Below are 22,749 nucleotides of genomic sequence, written 5' to 3' on the forward strand. Positions count from 1 at the left end.
TGACTGGCATCAACACACGTATCACATAATAAAGATTAATTAATTAAGTTCAAGGCGGACCTTTCTCAGCCCTCTCCTCTGCTGCCAACTTTTTGCACCTGTGCTGACTTTTATTGTTCAGATTCTTTCTGATCCTTTCACCATATACGTCGGCTACAGGCACATGTCTCCTGGCTTTGCCAGTCGGCAGAGTATCTCACTTGCATCTCAGTAAAGAAAGGAGATTTAGAAGGTATCAGGTGGTTCTTGCTCCTTCAAAACCTTCTCAATGACAGTTCCACAAACTGGTAGCTTTCGGGAAGACGGCTGCTGCCAGTGTAAGCTTTGATAATAGAAATGGCAGCTGAAGTTTAAACTTAGACATTTCTATTACTCAGACGAAAATGTGCAGTCACAGAAGGATTTCTTGTCATCTGAAATTTCAAACTGCTGCGTGTAATGCTGTGGGGCCATTTCCCATAGCCACAATGGCTTACTTTAGTTTTGTGACTTTCCGGGAAGAGCCCAGCGTTGGTACAGGAGCTGTAAGCTGAGCTGATCATCACCCTAAAATACCCCATTGGGATCAACAAGTCTGTGGTTCTGCTTGAAGACCAGCCTCCCTTTAGCCTCTCTGTAATGACGGATGGGTCTGGATGGCATGAACACAGAGTGAATAGAATATGGTCCGGGATCTTCATCTGACAAAGTGTAAAGAATATGTAACGATTGTGTAGAGTTACCTAGCCATGCACTTGAGAGGCATGCATACATATTCTCCTTGTTTATGCATCTCTTTTTGCCTCTTCTCCCATGCTATTGCACCAAAATCTACATGCATGAGGAGAAAGGAAGGTCCTGGCAATGTTGCCAAAGGGCTGCTAAATCCAGGTCAGCAACAACTTTAAAATGAAGCAGGGTACGTTGTCTTCTCCTGAGAAGTAAATATACGTACACATTCTCTTTGTACATGCTAAAATATTTAAATATGTAAAAATATGGATTATAATTAGGGGAAAGTTAGAATAGATTTGAATGTTTAGTGTACCCTTGGTAGTTCTTGTTTCATTTCTGTATGATGCCCTCCACACAAAAAGATACTTCACCATAATTGTGCCCTTTCAATGCAATCATGTAAATTTTGCTCTTGTTCATGCTGTTCTTCTGTTGCGAGCTCTGCCGCGGTTATCGTGGCCATTGTGGAGGGGAGGAGGTAAGGACCCCCATGGAGCTGGGGCTCGCAGATGTAAAGCTTCTGGGACTGAGTGGGGAAGTTTATTCCCCAGGGTTCCACAGGGCTGCCCTTGATACGAAGGTTAGCAAGCTGTAACGCTGACAACTCCAGGGAACTGGGATTTCATTCCGATGTCCAGGTGCAACAGTATCTTCTGCAGTAACCTACGTGTTAACCAAGACACTTTTTTGTGGGCCCAGAGATCATACGTCTTTGGGATGGGCACCGTTAAAAATGGCAGATCTTTGAATCATTTGGGATCTGCTTTCTCACAGCTCTGCTCCTTATGGAGACACTTACAGCTGCACAAATTTATTAGCATTTTACAGGAAAGCAAACGCAAAGCTCATTACACAATTAGAATTTCTGCTGTTGAGCTTCTTCCTATTTTTATTTATTTATTATGCCAATGTATTTTGAAACTTTGAGTTGGAAACCCCTCACGTGCACACATTTTCCTCTCTAGAAATTTGATAAAGTTGTTTACTGGATATATAAACTGATTTCTGGTTTGGACCTCTTCAGCAGTAGACCCCTCAGGCCTGTAGATGAAGGCTGAAAACCATTGGTCAAGGCTATGTGCAGGGGAACAACAGAGACCTGCAGCAGCTGTTTGTCAAAGCTTGGAAAACGCTAGTGACAAAGCTAATTAATACATTTCTCAAGTCCATGCCTTCTATTTAATGCACAGGCTAGCAGTGAGCTCTATTATTTCACTGCATTTCAAATATGTTGTGGTAACATGACAATGCTACTCTAATGTTTATTGCAAATTGTATTAAAAGATACAGTGTGAAAACAGTATTTTGGTTTGCTTCTCCTACTGGGTTTTGTTTCCTCCTATTTTGTTTCACTCTGATTCCTCAATGTTTATAGTACAAAGTTTTAGCATTATTGAAACAATTTGAAGAATTTTTCTTAATATTTTCAAATCAACTTTTATTCATAATGTTCCATTTCACTAAAATGTCTATATTTCTACAGCAGTTCTCTCCCTCTTGCCTCTAACAGATCTCACTAAAAGTCTAATTCCAAATTTACTTGCTGTTCAGCATGAAATGAATGGCTACCTGTTCCGTCCACTATTATAGACACAGGCACCTACATGGGCACGTTGTGCAGCTAAACAGAAACCCACATCTATACTTTTAAGGTCCTGTAAGATGTAAAAATCCCAGACCCACCATGATCACAGAATCCCAGAATCCCAGGCTGGAAGGGACCTCAGGGATCATCTAGTCCGACCTTTCTAGGAAGAGCAGAGTCTAAACAAGATGGCCCAGCGCCCTGTCCAGGTGACTCTTAAAGGTGTCCAACGTGGCCGAGGCAACCACTTCCCTGGGGAGATTATTCCAATGGTGACTGTCCTCACTGTGAAAAATTTCCCTCTCATGTCCAATCGGAATCTCCCCAAGAGCAACTTGTGTCCATCCCCCCTTGTCCTCTCCATGGGACTCCGTGTAAAATGGGAGTCTCCATCTTCTTTGTAGCTTCCCCTTAAGTACTGGTACACGGTGATGAGATCCCCTCTGAGCCTCCTTTTCTCAAGGCTGAACAAACCCAGCTCTCCCAGCCTATCCTCATATGGCAGGCAAACTGATCTATGCTGCAGTTATCTTGCAATTCTGAACATTGATATTTATCTTGAGGAAGGTGGAATACAGTGATGCAAGATACACACGTGTGGCACACACATACGCGTGCACACACACGCACACACACAGACACACACACACGCACAGACACACGTTTCCAGACCTCATGGACACTTAAGTGCTGAGTTTCAACAAACTTTTGCTTTGCACTGTGAAGGAAAACTCCCGCACTAAACACATTTATATACTATTAAACATATTTATACTAGTCAGTGTTTGCAGATTGGCTAATATCAAGAAACCCATCTACTGTATTAATACTTCATTTTTCAAGCGTACTCTGCTTGTAGGTTTAACTAATACAATGCTGGGAATAGAAAAGGACTTCAAAGAATAAAAGTAGATATTTTCCATGTTACCCACACCGATCCACAGGTCATTTCAATAAAAGTATTCCTTAAAAATGATACAAAATGTCCTTAAAAGCATTTACCAAAAATTTCAGACTTCTTTTTTGCTACCTAGGTGTTTATTTGGACAGTGGGACTTGGTGACAAAGTTTTCTGACCCCTTGCCTTTCAGCTCCCCAAGGGGATGGTCAATGTGTAAGACCTGCTGGTGAGTGGATGCACTAACACTGTAAAGATTTCCTCAGTGAAGCCAGAGAAATTAACATTTAGCAGCCAGCTTGTGCCCACCTCCTGACACAGAGTCCTTCCTTGGGGCTTTTTTAGGACAGCCCGTCTCTAAGGACAGTTTTGCTTCAAAACTTTCTTCCCCCCAACTGAGAGATCGGGGATCCCTCCTGACAGCTGGATCTGAAATGGGAGCTCTGATCCAGTGCCTGCTGAACTCCGCGGGTCTCAGCCGGCGTCAGAGGATGTTGGATCAAGGCTGGAGGGTCTGGAAAACTTTAACTAGATATGGTGTGTGGAGCCAAGAGATAAAGCTGGTAGAAAGGGGAGAGGGGGAGGAGAGAAAGAAAAGTGTTCCCATGAAGATTTTTCTTCTCTCTTTTACACCAACACTTCAAAACACACAGAATTTTTCAGCCTTTATTACTGAGTTCTCTGGGGAATATGAAAATCTGCAATGTCACCCCAAAGAACAGGCAAATAACTATTTTTCCTGTCTGAATATATACAGTCACATATCTCCTCTCTTCCTCTGGTGCCCTGTCATATCAGCCTCTGCCTCGTTGTATTTCTAAGAGAACTACGTGGCCCTCGATTCTTGCTGCACAAATCAAACAGAGCCATTGCCCTCTTTTGCACACTGAGAAAACCCCCTGCTGTACTCAGAGGACCTAAGATTTGTTCTGTAACATTCCCATGATTCAGCTGAAATTAAAAAAAAAAACAAAACAGGCTCCTGTGTGAGAAAGGGTTTAACTGCTCTGGTTAGAAAAATTAATCTAGACAAGCACAAGAATACAAAGGGAATGCCTCTTGTTGGAGACTGAATTTTGCTCTTAGATATGCACGCGTAACTTCTTCTGAAGTTAACAACATATCAAAGGCAGGATTAGGCCATAGGAGTTTTGCATCATAAGCCATGGATCCAGAGCAAGGGTGGGAACAAAGACCAGCTTAATAAGCTGCAACCAGTAAATATTTTAGTTGCCTACCTGGTCCATTTCCGTAAAGGTGCTCTGCTCCTCATCTTCCTCCTCAATATCCGACTCTCCCACAGCAATAGGAACACAAATGGACAGGTCAGGATTGGTCATAAAATCATCGTTGTCTGTAATTCCTAGGTGTTTCTCCCCAATTTTATTCATCCCATCCTCTGTATGGTTCTCTTTGTGATTCTCCATGTCTTTGCCGAACTCGGCCGTTGTATGACTGTTCACACAATTGTTCAGGGCACCTGTGTTCTGGGCAGCAAGCTTCATCATTGCCTTCTTTTCAGCCGTTGTCTTGGGGTGCCGGAGGACATTGCAGCAAAAATGCCACGTCGTGTGTTTCACGTACTGAAGACCCCTGTTGATCCGAGCGAAAGCAAGCTGCAAGTTGTTCATCTCCCCGTCCTCATCTGGTGCCGAGAGGTTGTCGGCACTGAAAGAGCTTAGCAGCAAGGCAAGGAACAGGTTGAGCACCTGAAACCAGTAAAGTTAAAAGGAAATCAGTGATTAATTTTGGAGGGTCTGAGTCTCATCTACTCTGTGCCACTGGAACATCACCAGTCTTCATGGAACTATGTAGGTGATTTCAGTAGGAAAAGAAGGCGTGCAGATATTTCCAAACACTCTGATTTCAGGTGCAGAAATTTAGCATGGACAATAACACATTCTGACATTCCTTTCCCTCTCCAACACCCCAAAACACAAAAAAGGAAAGGCAAAGCCTAGAAACAGAATATGGGATAAAATTTTAATTGGAAGCTACATAGTGTAAATATTCTTATAAGTGGTGGTATAACGAATTTCCTGTAATTGCCAGTATTCCGTCTTGGAGAAAATCACTAATTGCAACACTTATTGACATCCAGAAAGGTACTGCTTACATGTAGAAAAAACTATAAGAAGAACGTTTTCAGGATCTTTTTTGTTTTTACTGTGTGAATAATGTTATTTTTATTTCATAGCATATAAGGATATTCATATGCATGGCACTTAAACCAAATAGTATATCTGGAAACATTTCTAAACATTTGTATGTGTTTTCACCAATAGTCTTGATTTAAATATCCTCTGGGCCATGGAGAAAAACTATTACGACTGTGAATAAACACCTAAAAGGTCTCATAGTTTCAAAATGTTTGCCCTCCAGGCAAAAACAAGCCATCACACTCAGGATTAATGTGGCTAAATTGGAGCAGGGCTCACCCCCAAAGCAGGTTTGGCCTGGAAATGCTGCTACTAGTAAGGAAAAAACTATTAGAAGATTTTCACAGATGTGTGAGAAGATCCAAACTGAACTGGAGACCATAAGTTGGCTTCCTCTTGTTTCTGCAACTTCAGAACTGTCTACCTTTGCTCGTAGTGCCCTGCAAGATTAGACACAACTACACATTTGGGTGTCATATTTGGTGATTTAAACCTCATTTTACCTTCTAGCTGGTTTTAAATTTTTTTTTCCCAGAATATACAATTATATCCAATAAATAAAACCGGTTTCTTCTAGAAGGGTATTCCCAGTAATACCTCTTGCAGGCTGATCACCAGCTGCTCTGTATGGGAAGTTACACCTGCTTGTGGTCTGAGAAGGAATGAATTACAGCTTTTGTGCCAGATTGACAAGGGCAAGAAGCTCGTACTGGAGATAGGCGCCTGGGATGATGAGAATGGAGCAAAGGTGACTCAAACCAATATTTACCCAAAATAAGCTAGGACCAAATTGCCTGGTATCAACTCATCTGCTGCCTGTACAAGGTGGGTGGGCGCCAGCTCTGTGGCACTGCAAGGGAGACATCAGTGCTGCAGCACTCCTGACATTTTAACAATAAAATGGACATAATGAAGATATTTTCTCAGTGGTCTCTTAATGCTACGAGAAATACTTGTAAGTCCCCTAGCTTCTGTCTTTCTGATAGCATTTTAAATGGATAAACTCTACTGGACCAAAATAAACGGTGTAAACAGTACTGGGCCTTACCAAATAGATTTTGCTATAAACCCCTCACCCCGTTCCCCTTATTTTAAATATTCAGAATATATGAGCCGGAATTTTGAAAAGTAGCCTGGTCTTAATCACTCTGGTGACACTGTATTTGAAGTGTCCCGTCAGTCCCGTTTTGTAAAGTACTCTCTGCAATCACCATGATTATAAATGAAAGCAGTTGGTAGCGCAGCAGATGTCCGTGTCCGTTATGAACTGCTGAATAAACTATTGCTGCACTGAGCAATACCCTGCTCTAAAGTAAAGTGAGATTAAAGCTAATTGTTTCTTAGCTGGTCCATCTCACTGGGGTGTCACTGACAGCTCATGTGGGTCTCCTCTTAATCACAGTGGCGGTCTCGTATGAATCGATCTTCCATTACATAGCCCACTCAGAGGTATTGCAAGCGATGTTGTCTGATAGGTAGTTGAAAACCAGAGTATTGGATATACTGCCAAGCAGGTGGGAGTCCATCAGCAAAAGAGTCACCGGCAGAATCACTTTAGCCATTTTCAAACAAATCTGATAGAGGGATGAGGTCTCAGAGATAACCACATTGCTACAAGCATCTTGAAAATAAGCATGTGGGTAAAGAAGAGACATTGCCCGGGCCACCAGTGCAGACAAAGCTTGGAACAAGCTGCAGCACATGTCTCCTTCCCATTGGCAACCTATGGACATGGGAAGGAGCTGGAGGAGGGAGTGGATAAAGAAATCCAGAATAAAAATCTTCTGGGCTTTATAGGTTTAATTCAGTTTCCTTAACAGAGGTGTCTACAGTTGTTTGAGGTTATCGGAGACATCTGCACAAGACCTACAGGAAATTTGTGTCCTCCTAAAGCTGCAGGTTTCATCTAACAAGGACATGATGGGGTGTCACAGCAGGCACCAGATTGGTGGCATTTAGGGAACTGAATAACACTTCAAGGATGGCAGCTGCCTCCAGACTCAGACACCAAAGCTCGAGTGTCTAATGGGGCATCTAAGCCCAATTTCAATCAAAAGAGGTTCATCGTGTAGACAAAGGAGCCTGACCAAATACAGGTGACCACATTAGGGCTGCATGCAGCTGCCAATATGTAGTCATCTAGTGCCAACAGACCTTAGCGTGCCCAAACTATCCTGAGGCAACTGGCTGACACGGCACACTATTATGGGAGACCTGTGCCTCGCTGCATGCCAGGATGGATACCTGACAGCACCCCCAGTGGCATTAGACAAAACTGAGTCAAGCCCTAGATCCCTGTCAGCCTGTAGTGGTAGCTGAGATGTGTTCTCCATACATGAATACCTCCATGTAGGCACCCAGATTTTGTTATCTGAAGCTGAATTTCATCTTATACTTCATTAATTCTGCTCTTCACAGAATAACTTGTTTGAAAAGCCTTGTTTTACTTTTCTGTATTTATTTTATATGTCAAACTACAGTTCCATAAGTTTATCCAGATACACCTGCAGTTATGTACAATAGGTGGTAACATTCTTAGTGTTGTTATTTACCATGGATTATTAAGGCAATGTTGTTTGCTTCCCAGAAATGCAGCTGACATTTTGCACAAAGAGCTATTTGCACTTCATGCTTTTAGCCAAAAATAAATCTCAAATATAATTCCCTCCTTCCTTTATGAGCAGGTAACCTCAGAGGTGTATTGCTGGGTGTTCAAATAGAGTGAACTGCTGTATAAGCACTTTATGTTTACTTATTCCCCCCATTTCACTGCACACTGCATTTTCCACAAAAATATATGCTCAACCCATGACACACCACATTTCCTGTAAAAGGTTACTAATAATATCCAGTCCTCCTGGCTGCTAACGCAGTGCTTTCAGTTTAAGTAAAAGCAAACTAAAGACTAATTCAGATTTCAAAAGCAATGGCATATTTGTACATCGTATGGATCCCCTTAAAAAGAAATCTGCTTCCCAGTGACACCAAGCAGCCAGTCTCTGAAAGCAGGTAATTTTTTTGGTCTTTAAGGTTAGGAATCAGGTGACAGATGCACTCAAAGAAACCCCAACTCCTTTAGCATAACGATGTTTTTACCCTAGTGACAATACACCACGCCTTCATAGGCTTTCTCACTTTTAATGCCTTTCCAGACCTAGTGACTCTGGTTATGCCATTATAAAGCACAAAGGATCAGACCAATCCAGCTTAATGTCAGGTGTCTCCCTGAAGTGTTTAAGTTGGAGGAGTTTTCCTAGGATGTCCATAGATGATGGAGACAGTCTGGCATCCCAGAAGATGCTGAAGAGCTGAACCATTGCTGGTGGTGCCTATTGAAGCCTAGGCTAGCTTGGGTTTAGTATGTCACAGGTAGATTAAAGTTAGGGCACTTACTGATGCTGATCAAATAACTAACACAGAATCATAGAATATCTCAAGTTGGAAGGGATCTATAAGGGTCATTGAGTCCAACTCCCTGCTCCTCGCAGGACTACCGAAAACTAAACCATTTGCCTAAGAGCATTGTCCATGACTTGTCAAGCCCAGCCAGGTGTCCAGAAAGTCCTTCTTCATGTCAGTCTGGTACTCCATGCTCCAGGCCAGTGGTGGCCAACCTTTATAACCAAGCAACCTTCACCAGGCGAGAGGAGAGCACAGGATGCTTCAGCCCTGTCCTGAGCTGAGCTGCAGCACACAGGTAGCAAGCCTGGCATTGCACAAAGTGCTTGCGGTCACAGCAAGTGAAGAATATAGAGGCATGGAGCCATGAACTAATTCCTAGGTCCCCAGCCATGGGGAGAAGGCAGGCTGCTGGAAGGACCACCCCTTCCCAAGGAGCCCTAGGCAGGGACTGCTGGTGGGGCCTGGGAGCCACATACACTGCCATGGTGGGTTGCAGTCTGAACACCTCAGGTCCATCCCCTCCTTTTGCTTTGGCCCTCACAGTACAAAACCAGACAGCGTAATTTCAGATGACACCTTCTGATTAAACCCTCTTTGAAGATATCTGTCTGCAAACTCTGTTGTTGAAGTTAAAATACTTTTGGAGAAAAAGCATGTGACTGCTCCCTCATCTCCCTTCCATTCTTGTGTTTACCTTGATTTGTCAAAAATGGAGGGGTATAAATCTTTATGCATTTAACCTTCCACATGTCATTCAGTGTCCAGCCCCTGCAGTCCTCCTGCACTCCTGTGAATTTATTCGGTAATGCATTTGCTGCCCTGCACTCTCACTGGGGTCACGCACTGCACTGAATATGGGCTGAAACCCACTGGAAAGTCCAAGGACATTTCTTAGCAGATTGAAAATAGTTCTGTATTTTATTTAGGTAGGAGCAAGAATGACGTTGCACCTGCACAAGTTCAGAGACGAGGTTAAGCCATCTCCAAAGTGAAGTCCTCAGCTACTGGACTTGCTTGACTGCAGAGGACCTAATATTTGTTCACCCATGTGGCTTTTCCTGGAGGGGGATCTGTCTTGACCACACACTGCCAACAACACAAGGGACTTCGATTTTCAAACCCCATGTCCTTTCCTGTGCATGAAGTTTAATGAACTTCACACTGAGCAGAAATTAAGGCCAGATGTTCTTCTCTGCCCAGACCACACAGGACAAATCCTAGTAGGCTGGAGTCAGAGATGGGATCACCTTTTCAGGTGGGAGGTTCATAAAGCAGAGAAGTTCAAGAGCTGCTCTCATCAGGTCTTGTTTGCTTGTAAGTCCACAGGACCCTTCAGACAGCTGAAGATATTCAGACTGCAGATGTGTACCGTCATCTCCACTGCAGGAGATGGTGGATAGGAAGGACAGCTGGGGGCACCTCTGAGGGACCTGCATCACCAGAGGGTGCTTCCCTGTGGAAGAGGAGTCTCCTAGGAGCCAGCTAAGCAGGCTTTTCTATAACAGGATCCAGAGCAGAAAACACATCCCATCAGTGAATTCTGTCATGCAAAAAAGAAAGCAGTTAAATCAAATTGTATCCCCGTGGCAGCACGTCGTCACTGCCGTCACTCAGCTGCATAGAAAAGCCCAGGCAGAGCAGCATGGCGAGGTACCTGCCAGGATCATCAACTACTCATCTAATCCTTTTTCTGTAGATAAAACAAGACCCAAACACCTCAAGCTATTCAGACTCGCTTCTCCAGCAGTGCCTGTTAGACACAGAGCAGCAAGAAGCTCTTCAGACACTCTCTGACCAGTGGAAGAAACTGTTTCTTCCTGTTTGTTTTCTGATGGCGGTGGGAACCTGCACTGTTCTTTGGCTAGCACAGATGGGAAAGATGCAGGTTTCTCTTTGCAGACCGTGATGACTTCTAGCAAGCCTATTACAATATGTATCAATTATTTTATCTCATTTACTGTAGCAAAATCCATAAAGCTGCAAAGAAAAACTGCTCATAAAGGGGCTTTCACTACATCAAGGAAGTGAGAGATCTAAGTTGAAGCCAGAGACCTGCAGTATTAGGTCATCTAGTCCATCTCTCCACTACTGGAGGATTATTTCTTCCCTTGGAAGTGTATTTTCCAACCCTTTGTAAATTTTCGTCCCAGGGCAAAGTTTACCAAGAAAGACTGCTGCAAAAAGCAATTTACATGTTCAGTGTTTTCTGTATTCCCTTTTCTATTATTTCAGCTATTTCTGCTTGGATAAGAGGCTTATATCCTCCCAGTCCAGTTTCTCTTTAGCCTGTGGTCAATCTCATAATCCCATTTTCGTCATATCTTAATTTCTTAAGTTGAAATGATTGCGACACCACAGTATGTCAGGAAATCCTTGTGGCCAGGGTGCAGGTGGGAGATAATATATGTTTTTTGCCCACGGTCAGCTGGGAAAACACATGGAAATGGGGAGATGGATTTCCTGCCTTGCAGCCGTACAACTTCCCAAGTGGACTGTGTTTGATCCTGCAAGGCAGGCTAGCAGTTGCAGATGAGGGGTTTGTGGGCCACTATAGTACCTGTCTGTTGTAACAGGAATTTTTTCTTATCAAATCCATATTAAACTGTTCTGTGAAATAACTAGTTTATCTATTTAAACATAAATAATAGTATAAATAATTTTAATAATATAAAAATAAAATTTATTAAACCAATGCCCCAAATTAGGTTTATTTCCCATGTAAGATCCCTAAACTACTTTACGCTAGTAATGAGAGTGGATGTTCTCCACAGGAAAGAAAAATGGCAGTAACATGGTAGGAATAATTTTCTGATATGCAAATACAGAAGTGATTTCATGCAAATGATTTCCATTTTCCTGAAGAAAGAGGAGAACAGGGCCTGTTTTTTCCCCAGCCTCGCAGCTACCATGTGCATTTCCCCGGCCTGTGCAGAACAGCACTCGCAGACAGTGTGCTTGGAAAGCGCAGCCTTGGGCATGGCTGGCATTCACACTCCCTTTAGGGGAGTCAAAGGCATCTAGGGATCCCTTTATAAACAGGCTAGATCCAATCATATGGTCAGAGGAGCTTGGTCCCAACATGCCCCATCCTAAAATCGATGGCTGCACTGGGTGAGATGAAAAAAAGGAGTAAAAATGTCTTTTCTTGCCATCGACTGTGAAGAATAGGTGCAGCTGTAGCTGTCTGCACAGTAGACTCTAGAAACTGGGTGAGATGAATGTCATCCCCCCCAGTGCCATCAGTCTTCTTGTGGTATTTACCATAAGTCTAAGAGTTTTGCTGACTGCTCTCAACTTCGGGTATTGATATTACATTTCCTCGCAGTTTCAGTGGTCTCTTGTGCAGCCGGTTGTCTTTAAGCAGCACAAGGCAGAGAAGTGATGCTGGATGGCAGCTGTGCTCGCCCATGTTTGATGGTGTGTGCATGGGTGGGGGGAATGGTCACCCTGTTCCTCACTTCAGAGTTTAAAGGCATATGTATAATTAATGGGACAGGTTCCTCGGTGCCATTCTCACCACTTTGCATAGGAGTAAATCTCCTTGAGTAATGGAAGGGTAGATTAAGCCCGTTAATTACACTTCACAGCACCTTTGTGTCACATAGGAGTTTTCTGAGGTCATCTAAAGCTGCCATTCATCCCCCCCTGCTTTCACTGGAGCTGCGCTAGCATTGGGGTACGTCAGACCTGGCACAGGTACATCCTATTGAGAGCAGGGGGCAGGCAAAGGGCACCACAGCAACATTGTTCTTGCCACCCGTCTGACATGCTGGACCACACGGTGAAAATGCCTCTTCAGAGAGGGACGCTGAACTGGGAAGGGAGACTGGTGTTTGCCCCGCTCCTGTTTCGCAAGGACCAGCCACTAGCCTCTCCTCTCTCCCAGCCAGCCTCTGCAGCACTGTGAAAGCAGGCAGAACGAGGGGACCTACGTCCTTGTCACCCCGAAATACAGATCTGAGGCAACGCACGACACTTCTTACCACAAGCGGGTGGAACCCTCATGTTGACAAGACTTTTTCATTTTCTATCCACCTACGTGGGTATAAACGTGCACACAAACTGGATCACTCCAACAGCTGGTCAAAAGCTACTGAATTAAGGTTATGGGTTTTTTTTATTTTAGCTGATTTTAGTGTTTAGCCAATCAGTGTTTTTTGAAAGTAAGTCCCTTAGAAGTATCAGAAGACGAGTCTCTGGAAACCAAGTGCTTCCTGTTCTGAAAATCTTATTCTCCAAGTCCGATTTGAGAGAGGAAGGTGGGATGGTGAGTGGAGGCAGAAATATTCTTTCCATACAGCTTAAAAGCAAACATGTTCCCACAGGTTTTTCATCAGATATCAAAACCACACTAATTCACCAGCATTGCAAGAGCTCCATCAGAGCTGCTGTGGACTTCTCAAGCCACTGTCTAGATGGCCAAACAATGCTATAGGGCAAGTCCAGTTGCAAACCTCTCCCAGCAAGACAGCTGTGTTCCCGATGTTAAAGGCTCAAGATACCCCAAAAGCAGTAGGAAGACTACAAAAAGTTTATGGATTACAAACCAAGAGCGAATTACCTTCATGCTTAGTCAACAGAAGTATTTGGCTGTCATGGTGGTGAGGATGTCAAGACAACTAGAGAGCAAGACAGACTGAAGAGGCTTGGACTGATGGTACACACTTGAGAGTCTTTGCTATTGCTGCTCCCAGCAAGGAGTGATGATTGGTGAGAAATGCCCATATTATCCCTGGAATATTTTCACTATTTGTATGCAAACACCACCTCATCAGCTGCGCTACCACTTATTATACAATGACTAGACTCAAGATAACACCCCCTAATTTTGGAAGTTTAAGCTCTGCAATTTTTACCCAGAGGCCACACCAGCCCTAACCCTGTATGACTGGGCTTATGTGGAGGACACTGTCGGGTCAAGGCCAAGTGGGATCCCTGGAGTCATCCCTTTAAAAGTCAGATCGTACACCTCCCTGAGCAGGGGACACCCAGCCATGACCAACGGCTGCGCTCAGATTTGCACTCAGTCATCTACAGGCCATTGTGTCCCTTGGGCAGTCAGGGCTGGAGATCAGGAGGAAGAGGTAATTCCCATTCACACATGGCAGAAAACGTCTGGGGAAAGGAAAGCCGCAGGGAACCAAAAGGACAAAAGCGCCCCTGGAAACAGAATAGCAGAGAAAGAAAACCAGTGAAAACGGCCATAGTAAGGAGTTACTTCCCTGCATTGAATATATTACACCAAAACAAAATCCATAAGGGGTAGGCCCAGAGACTAGAAAATTAAATCAGAGAGTCAAGAAATAATTTACTAGCTTTTTTTTTTTTTTTTTTTTTTTAATAGGGAGGGGAACACTATTTCCTTTAAAAGTTTTCTAAGCCATTTCACAGGCTTGATATTTTAACTTGGGCTCCATCACAGAATCACACTTTTCTCTTAAGTGAAATGTAAAAAGGATGCCTATTCAGTGAATTTGGGGGGTGTAAGGAGGTTCTGACTGATTGCATTTTGCAAGCGCAGATTCCTGGGAGGGCAGGACAGTGACAGAACTGTCTGCCAGTCAGGTGGGCCTCTTTGAGGAAGGCTACGAAAGAGATTTCTACTGGTAATTTTGCACAGTATAAAATCTCCTGCCTTCACAGCACACGGCTGGGCTTGCAGCTTTCACATACCTCTGCTGGAGAAGACCGATGACTCAAAAGCAGAACAAAAGCCTATATTTAAAGAAACGGGGCAGGAGGGTTTACGGGCAGTGCTGCCAGTTACATCTCCAAAACGAGAGCCACCCTATATTTGCAAGGCAGGAGGTGCTGACACACGTGCCTCACTGCTGTCCTAAAAAGTGACCCATTTCCTCTGCCACCATCTGCCCCTGGCTGCCATGGTGTCCCCCGTCTGCAGCCTGTCCCCTTCGGTCTCTGGCTTAGCTGTGGCTACTTCTGCAGCTTTCTTAGTGTTTCCAAAAGACCCAAGGAGATATCCTTGTTCTTTTGCAAGGAAGGGAAGGCAGTGGATGTCCTTTCTTCCTGCAATATATGTCTACAGGATAAAGCTGGCTCTGAGGTGTGTTTTGCAGAGAAGCATGACTAAAAATATAAGAAAAGCACTTTGTGGAGGACTGGCTACCAGCATCCTTCAAATCAAGTCATGCTCAACTGCATGATCAAAGCAAACTCTTCTTTCCAGGCATGTTGACCTCATCTTTGACTACCTTCTTATATCAGGAAATACAAAGGTATTTAGCTAATGTGGAAATTTGTAAATTATTTTATTTCTTAATTGTATTCAGTGTGCGTGGCTGAAATCCCAGCAACTGGGGTTGGTCAAAATCTTCTTTAGTGCAAGATGGAGATAAAATTGGGGAAGCAAAAGAGACAGTCAGTGGTGCAAGTTGTCCATAAGAGCATTTTTATGAGTTTATGCTCACCGTCAGTCCCCTAGAGAGAAGAAAGGAATTGAGACCTAGGCAGCTAGTCCATTTTATGATATAAAAATTGCATCTGCAGTAGTAAACAAAGGCAAGCCAAGGCCTGTTCTTCATCCCTGAGGGTAGGCAGCTGAGGTCCCTTCCCTGCTTTTCCCCCAGGCAGGACTGATTCATGGCTGCTGGCCCCAGCCGGGGCTGTCCCCTGAATTCCCAGGCACCAGCTGCAATGGGTGGCCAGGGAATGTCCTACCGAGACAGGGAAGGGACACATTTGAGTTCATGCTCTGGACAGTTAACAGATGCAGCCACCTGCCTGTGTTTTTAAGCAGAGAGGCTTCAGGAGGTATTTTGCATTTGCTGAATCTCTGAGAAATGGGATGGCATGACATCTAAATGTGGGAGACGAGAATTACAGGGGAGGAGAAGGGACATGGAAGTCCTCCTAGAAGAAACATCCATACAAAGGAGTTTGTAGCACAAAGAGCATGAGAGTGGTCTTAGTTGTGCGGTTGCAACAAATAAGTATATGTGAGAGGGGCCAGAAAGAGAAGGGAACTGGTGGTGAGGAGGAGGAGGCAGCAAACAGAGGGGAAGAGGGATGAACTGAGAGTAGAGCTGCTAAAAAAATGCCAACCCCCAAAGACAAATATAAGTGCCTCTTTTCATCTCCATGAAAATTCAGTGTGGAAAATATCAACTATACTTCAAGCCAAACCCTAAGATCAGTTAGCACGTACTCTTTTCCTCAGAAAATATGACTATGACCCACAGAAGGCAGAGCTTCTGTAAAGAAATTGTCTTGGTCAAAAAAAAAAACAACCAACCACTTTTGCATTGAAATAATTACAAGAATTTCAAATGCTTCAGGACAGAGATTTGGAATTTTCTCATGCATTGGGAAGGGTGAAGTCAAGATACACAATGAGATGGAGCTTGCAAAAATGTCATGAAAGGCAGAAAGCAAAGCAATGTTGAAAGTGGAGATTTGCTCAAAGCATGAGGCCAGGAAGACTACAGCAGAGATATGTAGCAATGCCAAAGAGGCGACTGCTATAATCAAGGCCAGAGTTGACCAAAAAGAAAGAAAATACATTTTAGGTAGAAGAAAAGTGAAGGAAGGGCAGATTTGGGTCTTATTCAATGAGAACTAATGTAAACAAGAACCTGGCTAGGGATGACCCAAACAAAACAGGAAGAATAAAAGACAATGCATGAAATCAAAGACAGTGAAATAGAAGAAAAGAGACTTAAACAGCATCCAAGGAAAAAATTGTTAAGAGGAATGAAGATACAACAGGTCTGATTCTCTTTTCCTTCGCACTGTTTGCAGTAATACAAAAGCGATGGAGCAGATCCATATCTGCTGGGGATTCTCCTTGGCAAATGTGGGCCAATGGTTTTATTGGATTTGAAAGAGTTTAACAGACTAAGAGCCAGCCAAGCCGACTTTTGGGAACAGGATGAAATGTGGAATGGCAGCAGGACACCAAAGGCAGGGCGTCTTTGACCACAGGGATTTCTTACTCTTCAATAGGACCCAAAAAGACAGGAAACTGGCATCTAGTCCTGTGTACTACATTTAGCTTCTGAATGTATTCTTCAGCATATTTCCTTGGGAAACCACAGACCATGTTGCCACTTATATTCTAGGTGGAGAAATGCAGGTATGAATACGCACTGTACATGAAAAAGATAAATTCTAGTCTCCTTTAAAAATCATACACCTCCTAGGAAGGTTAAGGTTGTCACGACTAACTGATTGTTCACATATCCCTTTTAACAAGCTATTTCTAGAGGCAACTGTTAGGATGAACTGCTCACTGCTTAGTTTTGGTGGGGAGAAATAATATTAACTGATTTTATTTTTAAATATAAAAGTATAAGATATTTAGGAGTAATGAATAATATATTAAATTTGTACCACCTGGCCTATTTTAGTATTAAAACCTTGTCTACCTTGTCTTTTTCTCAGTGCACACTAGGAAGAATCCTGCTGTCATTACCCTTTCAATGACACCCAGACAACTCGCACAGTGACATTAATAAAAAGAGACACATTTAGTTGTACCTACCTTTGCACACTCTTGTCCAATTAAATTTGACTCAGTGTCTTCTAGATTTTTAATAACTACCCAGCTATTAGCAAGAACTTAACCACTGACAAAACCCTACTCACACTATTAACCAAGGACAGATGTAGTACAAAAAATGGGCAGTATTTTACCCTACCCTACTATTTTAACAGAGCTGCGGTTTTTATTTTGAAAACTCAGCTTCTCTTCAATCCCCAGAAAACAACTAAATCACAACAAAAAATTCACTGGAAGCGTCTTCACAAATAAAATATATATATATGTACATGTATGTATGGTGGATCCTATTAAAAATATTTCATCTTGCAGCAGTTCATGTAATGGAGTCAATGCTTAAGCAATATTTTTAGAGAAATATCTCTGACTTGGAAATACAATTAGAACAAAAGGCATAAGGATGGTTTCCAAGGGGCAGGTTGATTGAACTAATGTATTAGCATTCTTCTTCCTCTGTATTTCTAATAAGTCTCACACCCGTGAAGGTTAATGAGATATAGTTTCATATTCCCTTATATACATACCTACAGAAAAGCACTAGCATTATTATCAGATCTTATTCCTCTCTGACACATCTCAGTGACTCATTTATAGATCAAGATGCAATACTTATAATTCCACTGATGAAAATCTGCACCAAATGCCAAAATCTGTCACAGCCCACCAGTGAACCTGGTTTGAATTATTGCTTTTGGGAATGCCGTATTTCACAGATGAAAAAAGAGCCTAAGTCCAGTTTTTGTTTTCAGCCTCCTTTGAACTGCATCAGAATCAAAAGCTCGCTCCTCTTGTGTACACTGACTTTTATTAGGATTCTGGCTATTTGTATTTAAAAAGCCCTACCTTCCTGCAGATGGATCTTGCAGGGAAAAAAGATGACAGATTTTAGTATATATTCAACATGGACACCATATAGTACCTTGAAAACAGGAACTGAACGCACTTGTCCCCTAATACAAGATGTGTGCTTGGATTTAGTCACCAAGTGCCAAGCAAGATTCAACTCTTCAGAAGAAACAACTGAGCCTGTGGCACGGTACAGAAACTCATAAATCTGGAGTGACAGAAGGAAGCAGCTTACTTTTAAGGGATACATTTTGAAAGTAGTTTCTCCTCCCATGTGTTCTCAGGGGCATTTGCCTCACATCTCTTGGGCAGAGCAGCCCTATACCTCCCAGCTTCGAATGGACTCTACTTAATTTACCATACAATGGCATTTTTGAAACCCATCAGCCTTTGATGGACCATCATAAATATCCCGACACTAATTTACCCAGACTTTCTAGCACCAGTGTGTGGTGTTATACATGAAGGTAGGATATATCTACTCAGTAAAATAAATGATAGATATTTATGTGGGCACTGATAAATCACACAACTTTTAAAGCCTGGAGTCTTAGGGAAAAAGTTTGTCTTTAAAGTAACCGATACGAGGATGCAAGCTTTCCATCTCTGCTAGGAGGCATCAGAGGCAACTGGACTGATTGATGGTTGGTGTCAGGATATTTTTTTTTATTCATGACATGATGCTGTTTCTGGTGGGCCTTTCTTTACTCTTGAGGATGTTTAATACTTAAGTAGATACAGCCAGATGTTTGCTCAAAAGTATCAACTATCTGAGTGCTCTGCTTCCCGGACACTGCTCAAGCAAGGATGGATAATGGGGAACACAAATAGCAAAAATTGCTCTGGGACACATGGACTATGCAGGTAGCTGGCATGAAAAATATGAAGGGAGAAGCGGGGATACATGCTGGGGTTTAGCTACTTTCCTGTGAAGTTTCAGTTCTCCAGTATCACACTAAATGTACCTCCTGCCAGCCGTAAGCATGCAACAATGAAAGCAAAAAGGATGGTAACATGCTGACAGTTGATTTGACTCTATTTTGTGTGTGTCCCCAAATGTGCTTATTCATATATTCTGGGCTGCTCTTCTGCAAATCTGCTCATGACTCGAGACAGAGAATTCGCCTCCCTTATATAAGTGTCCGAGTTGATGAGACAGACCCAAATGACACTTCCACTTTTCACTAATGATCCCTTGGGCTTCCTGGCTTCTTCTGGACCCTCTAACTCTCCAGGCCCCATCTCCAGTATTTCCCCAGTTCTCATTATGGCTCCTGCAGCTTTCTGATGAGTCCTCCTCCTCCGCGCACCCCACACGCACTCCGCTTGCCGCTTTGCAGATTTTGTGTGTCCTGACGATGACTGTTACTGACATGCCTATTCTCGCCTGTTTGTCTAGTGGCCTTCTCAGCTGATGTAACCAAAACACAAATGCACATTTCCAGAATGTTGGGAGCTGCTGAAAGAGCAGATAAGGTGAACAAAGGCATCTAGGACACGAACATAGGGATGCAGAGAGAGCAGAGGGAAGGCAGTGCTCATGCAAGACTTGGGACAACATGAACTTCTCTTTGAACCTTCTGTGGATGCTCCTTTCCTTGAAAAACACCATAATTCCCCAGCTTTATATAGTTGCATCTTATCCCCTATTCCTTCCATCTGGCAAGAAGTGGAACTGGTGGGCCCCAAGAAGAGCACCTGCTTGGTGGTAGAAGTACAATATACAAAGCTTGAGGATTCATACCTCTACTGTCATTTGAAGATCAAAAAAATAAAACCTAAAATGTTGTAACCTAGGCTTGTAATATCTTCTCTCTAAACTTCCTTGGATTTCCAGCAAGCAAACCTAACCTAGTATTTGCAGTTAGAAGGCACACAATATTTTAAAATTCCAGTTCATTTATATTAATTATCAGATGCAATATAAATACCACATTTCCCTCCAAGGAGATTAACCTTTATTCACAGAGTGGATGTCTTCAGTGACCCCCATGAAAAAGAACATGTTTGTCAATAAATGCAAAAATAATTGACTTGATTCAGGGCAGCAAGTCTGGCTGCAGCTCTTGAATTTCACATTTCTTTAGGAGTAGACAGTAAAAACCATGAAAATGGGGCTTTGGCAGTTCTAGATTTGTATGTAATTTGAAAAGAATATAAGAAGATAGCTGGAAATGCGCTATCATATGTCATTAGTGTTCCATTTTCATTCATTTATTGGTGCAAGAAATCTTAATGAACGAGTCCTCGTTCCTTTGCGGTAAAGCAACCCTTAACCACCCTGTAAAAAGTTTCATGGTCTTGAAAGCCCCTGGTGTAATGCTCCATGTCTTTTAGAAATGCCAGAGTCTTGATGTAGCTTCTTTCAGTGACGGTCCCTTCATGTCAGGAAGAAATACAAGTCTCATCTGAAGACCTTCTTTGACCATCATACGCTTTTGCTGTATGAACTCTTGAAATATAAAATTGTAATCCACTTTTTACTGAGGCCTGTTAGGTGCCTAGCTATTTTGCTATTACTTGTGATTTCACCACAAGGGACAGTGATAGTTCTCTATATCCATTTCATTTAAGCAAAGAGAAAATCTGACACATTACCATAAACCTCTTTCAAGCCTGGCTGTGATGTGCTGAGAAATTTGCAGTGATGGAGATGTATCAGTATTGGGTGAGACAGGACTTTATGGCTACTTCTACACTAACAAATTAAATGTGCCCAGGAACATTTTATGACACTGAGGACAAATGGAAAAGGTAATTTTGCTCCATATTATTAAACTTCTTTACACCCTGTGCTGACCACAAACTTCCAGCTGGGATAGTCCCTTGCCTGTGAAATTTTTGTTACATCCATACAGTTGGCCAGCTGATACACACTTCAGGATGGGCTACCAGCCTGCCTACACAGTGGTCACATACACTCCCTCTTACGTTCCTCTGTTAGAGGTCGTGGTCCCCAGGTAGTAGCACTCAGTAATTAACTCTAGGAAATAGTTTTACAGAAACAAATCCCCCATGCTGACTATAGCCCCGTCTTACATGTTTATACACTATACACCACAGCTACCTCCTTTTTGAGATTTTGGTTGTTTGCTTGACTTCAAACACCAAACTAAAGTCAACATTAGCAAACAAAGCAAAAAAAACCCAAACAAAACTAAGCAGAATTCAACATTTATCACATGCCTTTACTTTGTTCTTAATGTTAAAAAAATAGGCAGGAAAGAAAACAATTGGTCTGAATGGACAAAGATTTGCAGGCACACATAGGAAGCGACTGCCTAACTGTAGTACAGCCACAGCTGCTGAATATTAGCCACATGGGACCCAATGACTCCTTACGTTACTTGGGGACTGCCACTTAGGAAAGTGGTCCAGGATAGGAAATTGCTATGAATTTCTTCTGATAGACTAAGCTTCACAGATAGAATCATAGAATCGTTTAGGTCGGAAAAGACATTTAAGATCATCGAGTCCAACCGCTAACTTAACCCTGCCAAGTCCACCATTAAACCATATCCTCAAGCACCACATCTACCCATCTTTTAAATACCTCTGGGGATGGTGACTCCCTATGCCTGTAGTCACTTCTCTTTGCCACCCAAACAATCCTCCCCATCCCAAATCTCTCTCTTGCACATCTGTCAGGCCAAGATCTGTGGTAAATGGCCCTTCATCCCTTGTGCCTTCTCCTTCTTCTAGGATATTTATTCACATCCAGATTGCATTGGTGGTGCTCAGGACAACCTTTTAGTGGTAGGAAGGGAGACTCATGCTGAAGTAGAATTACTAAGAAGTTATGCACTGCTCATATTCCCCGTACACTTGATTTCTTTCTCTTTCGCCCTGCTGCAGAGACATGTCTCTGTCAGAACAGTTCTGCTAATGTGTCATTTTATCAAGAGATTGTGGCTGTTAAAGATCAAACCGGTGGTGAATGAGGCCTAATGAGTTTTTTTCTGGTGTCTGACCTGCTTGAGGATGCACAGGTTTTAACCAGATGGAGGGTTTTGCAACATTTTCCCAGAATACCTGTTCAAGGAATTGTCCTATACTGACTTGCAGGAAGGGACAAACCTCTTTTTTCCAAGAATGTGACATTTCAAGATTTCTGTGTGTTACAGTCACAAGCTATGTTAAAACAGAAAAAATATCCATTCAAGTTTCCTGAGATACAGAAGCAGAATAAAAGGACAGGCTCCAGGAGTACCTGACTTTTTCAGAAAAAAAGTTTCCATTGGGTTTAACCAAAGCAGGCCACTTCAGATCTCACCCAAACCATGCTGAGCAGCTCTGCTGCCAGGCACTCAAATTACCATAGGAAGACAGGACTGGAAGGTCCTCTTGGGTCACCAAGTCAACCCCCCTGCTAATGTGGGTTGTTCCTTTCACAAACTAATCAAGCTCCATCTCACACGCTGCTGGTTTGGGGCTACTCAGTCTTGCTGGAAAGTCCTCCTTAACAACCTCACTGCACTGACAGTCAGAAGCCTTCTTTCCAATCCCATTCTAAAGGTACCTGCAGTGATTTATACTGCTTTGTTTTGGGATGAGCAGTATCCTGTCACTTAAACTGTTCTCCTCCCATGCCTAGCTCTGCATTCTCCTCATTAGTTATCTCAGATGT

The 22,749-nt window shown here is 42.8% G+C and overlaps 1 protein-coding gene across 1 annotated transcript in view; it reads right to left on the reverse strand.

Moving 5' to 3' along the window:
• LOC104051585 (sodium channel protein type 5 subunit alpha-like) overlaps positions 1-22,749 on the reverse strand; it is a 176,790-nt gene that overhangs the window by 68,574 nt on the left and 85,467 nt on the right. The window contains exon 16 of the mRNA XM_064445100.1: positions 4,436-4,906. Within this exon, the coding sequence (XP_064301170.1) occupies positions 4,436-4,906 (471 nt within the window). The remainder of the gene's footprint in view (positions 1-4,435; positions 4,907-22,749) is intronic.

This window comes from Phalacrocorax carbo, chromosome 2, assembly GCF_963921805.1.
Source record: "Phalacrocorax carbo chromosome 2, bPhaCar2.1, whole genome shotgun sequence".
Lineage (NCBI taxonomy): Eukaryota > Metazoa > Chordata > Aves > Suliformes > Phalacrocoracidae > Phalacrocorax > Phalacrocorax carbo.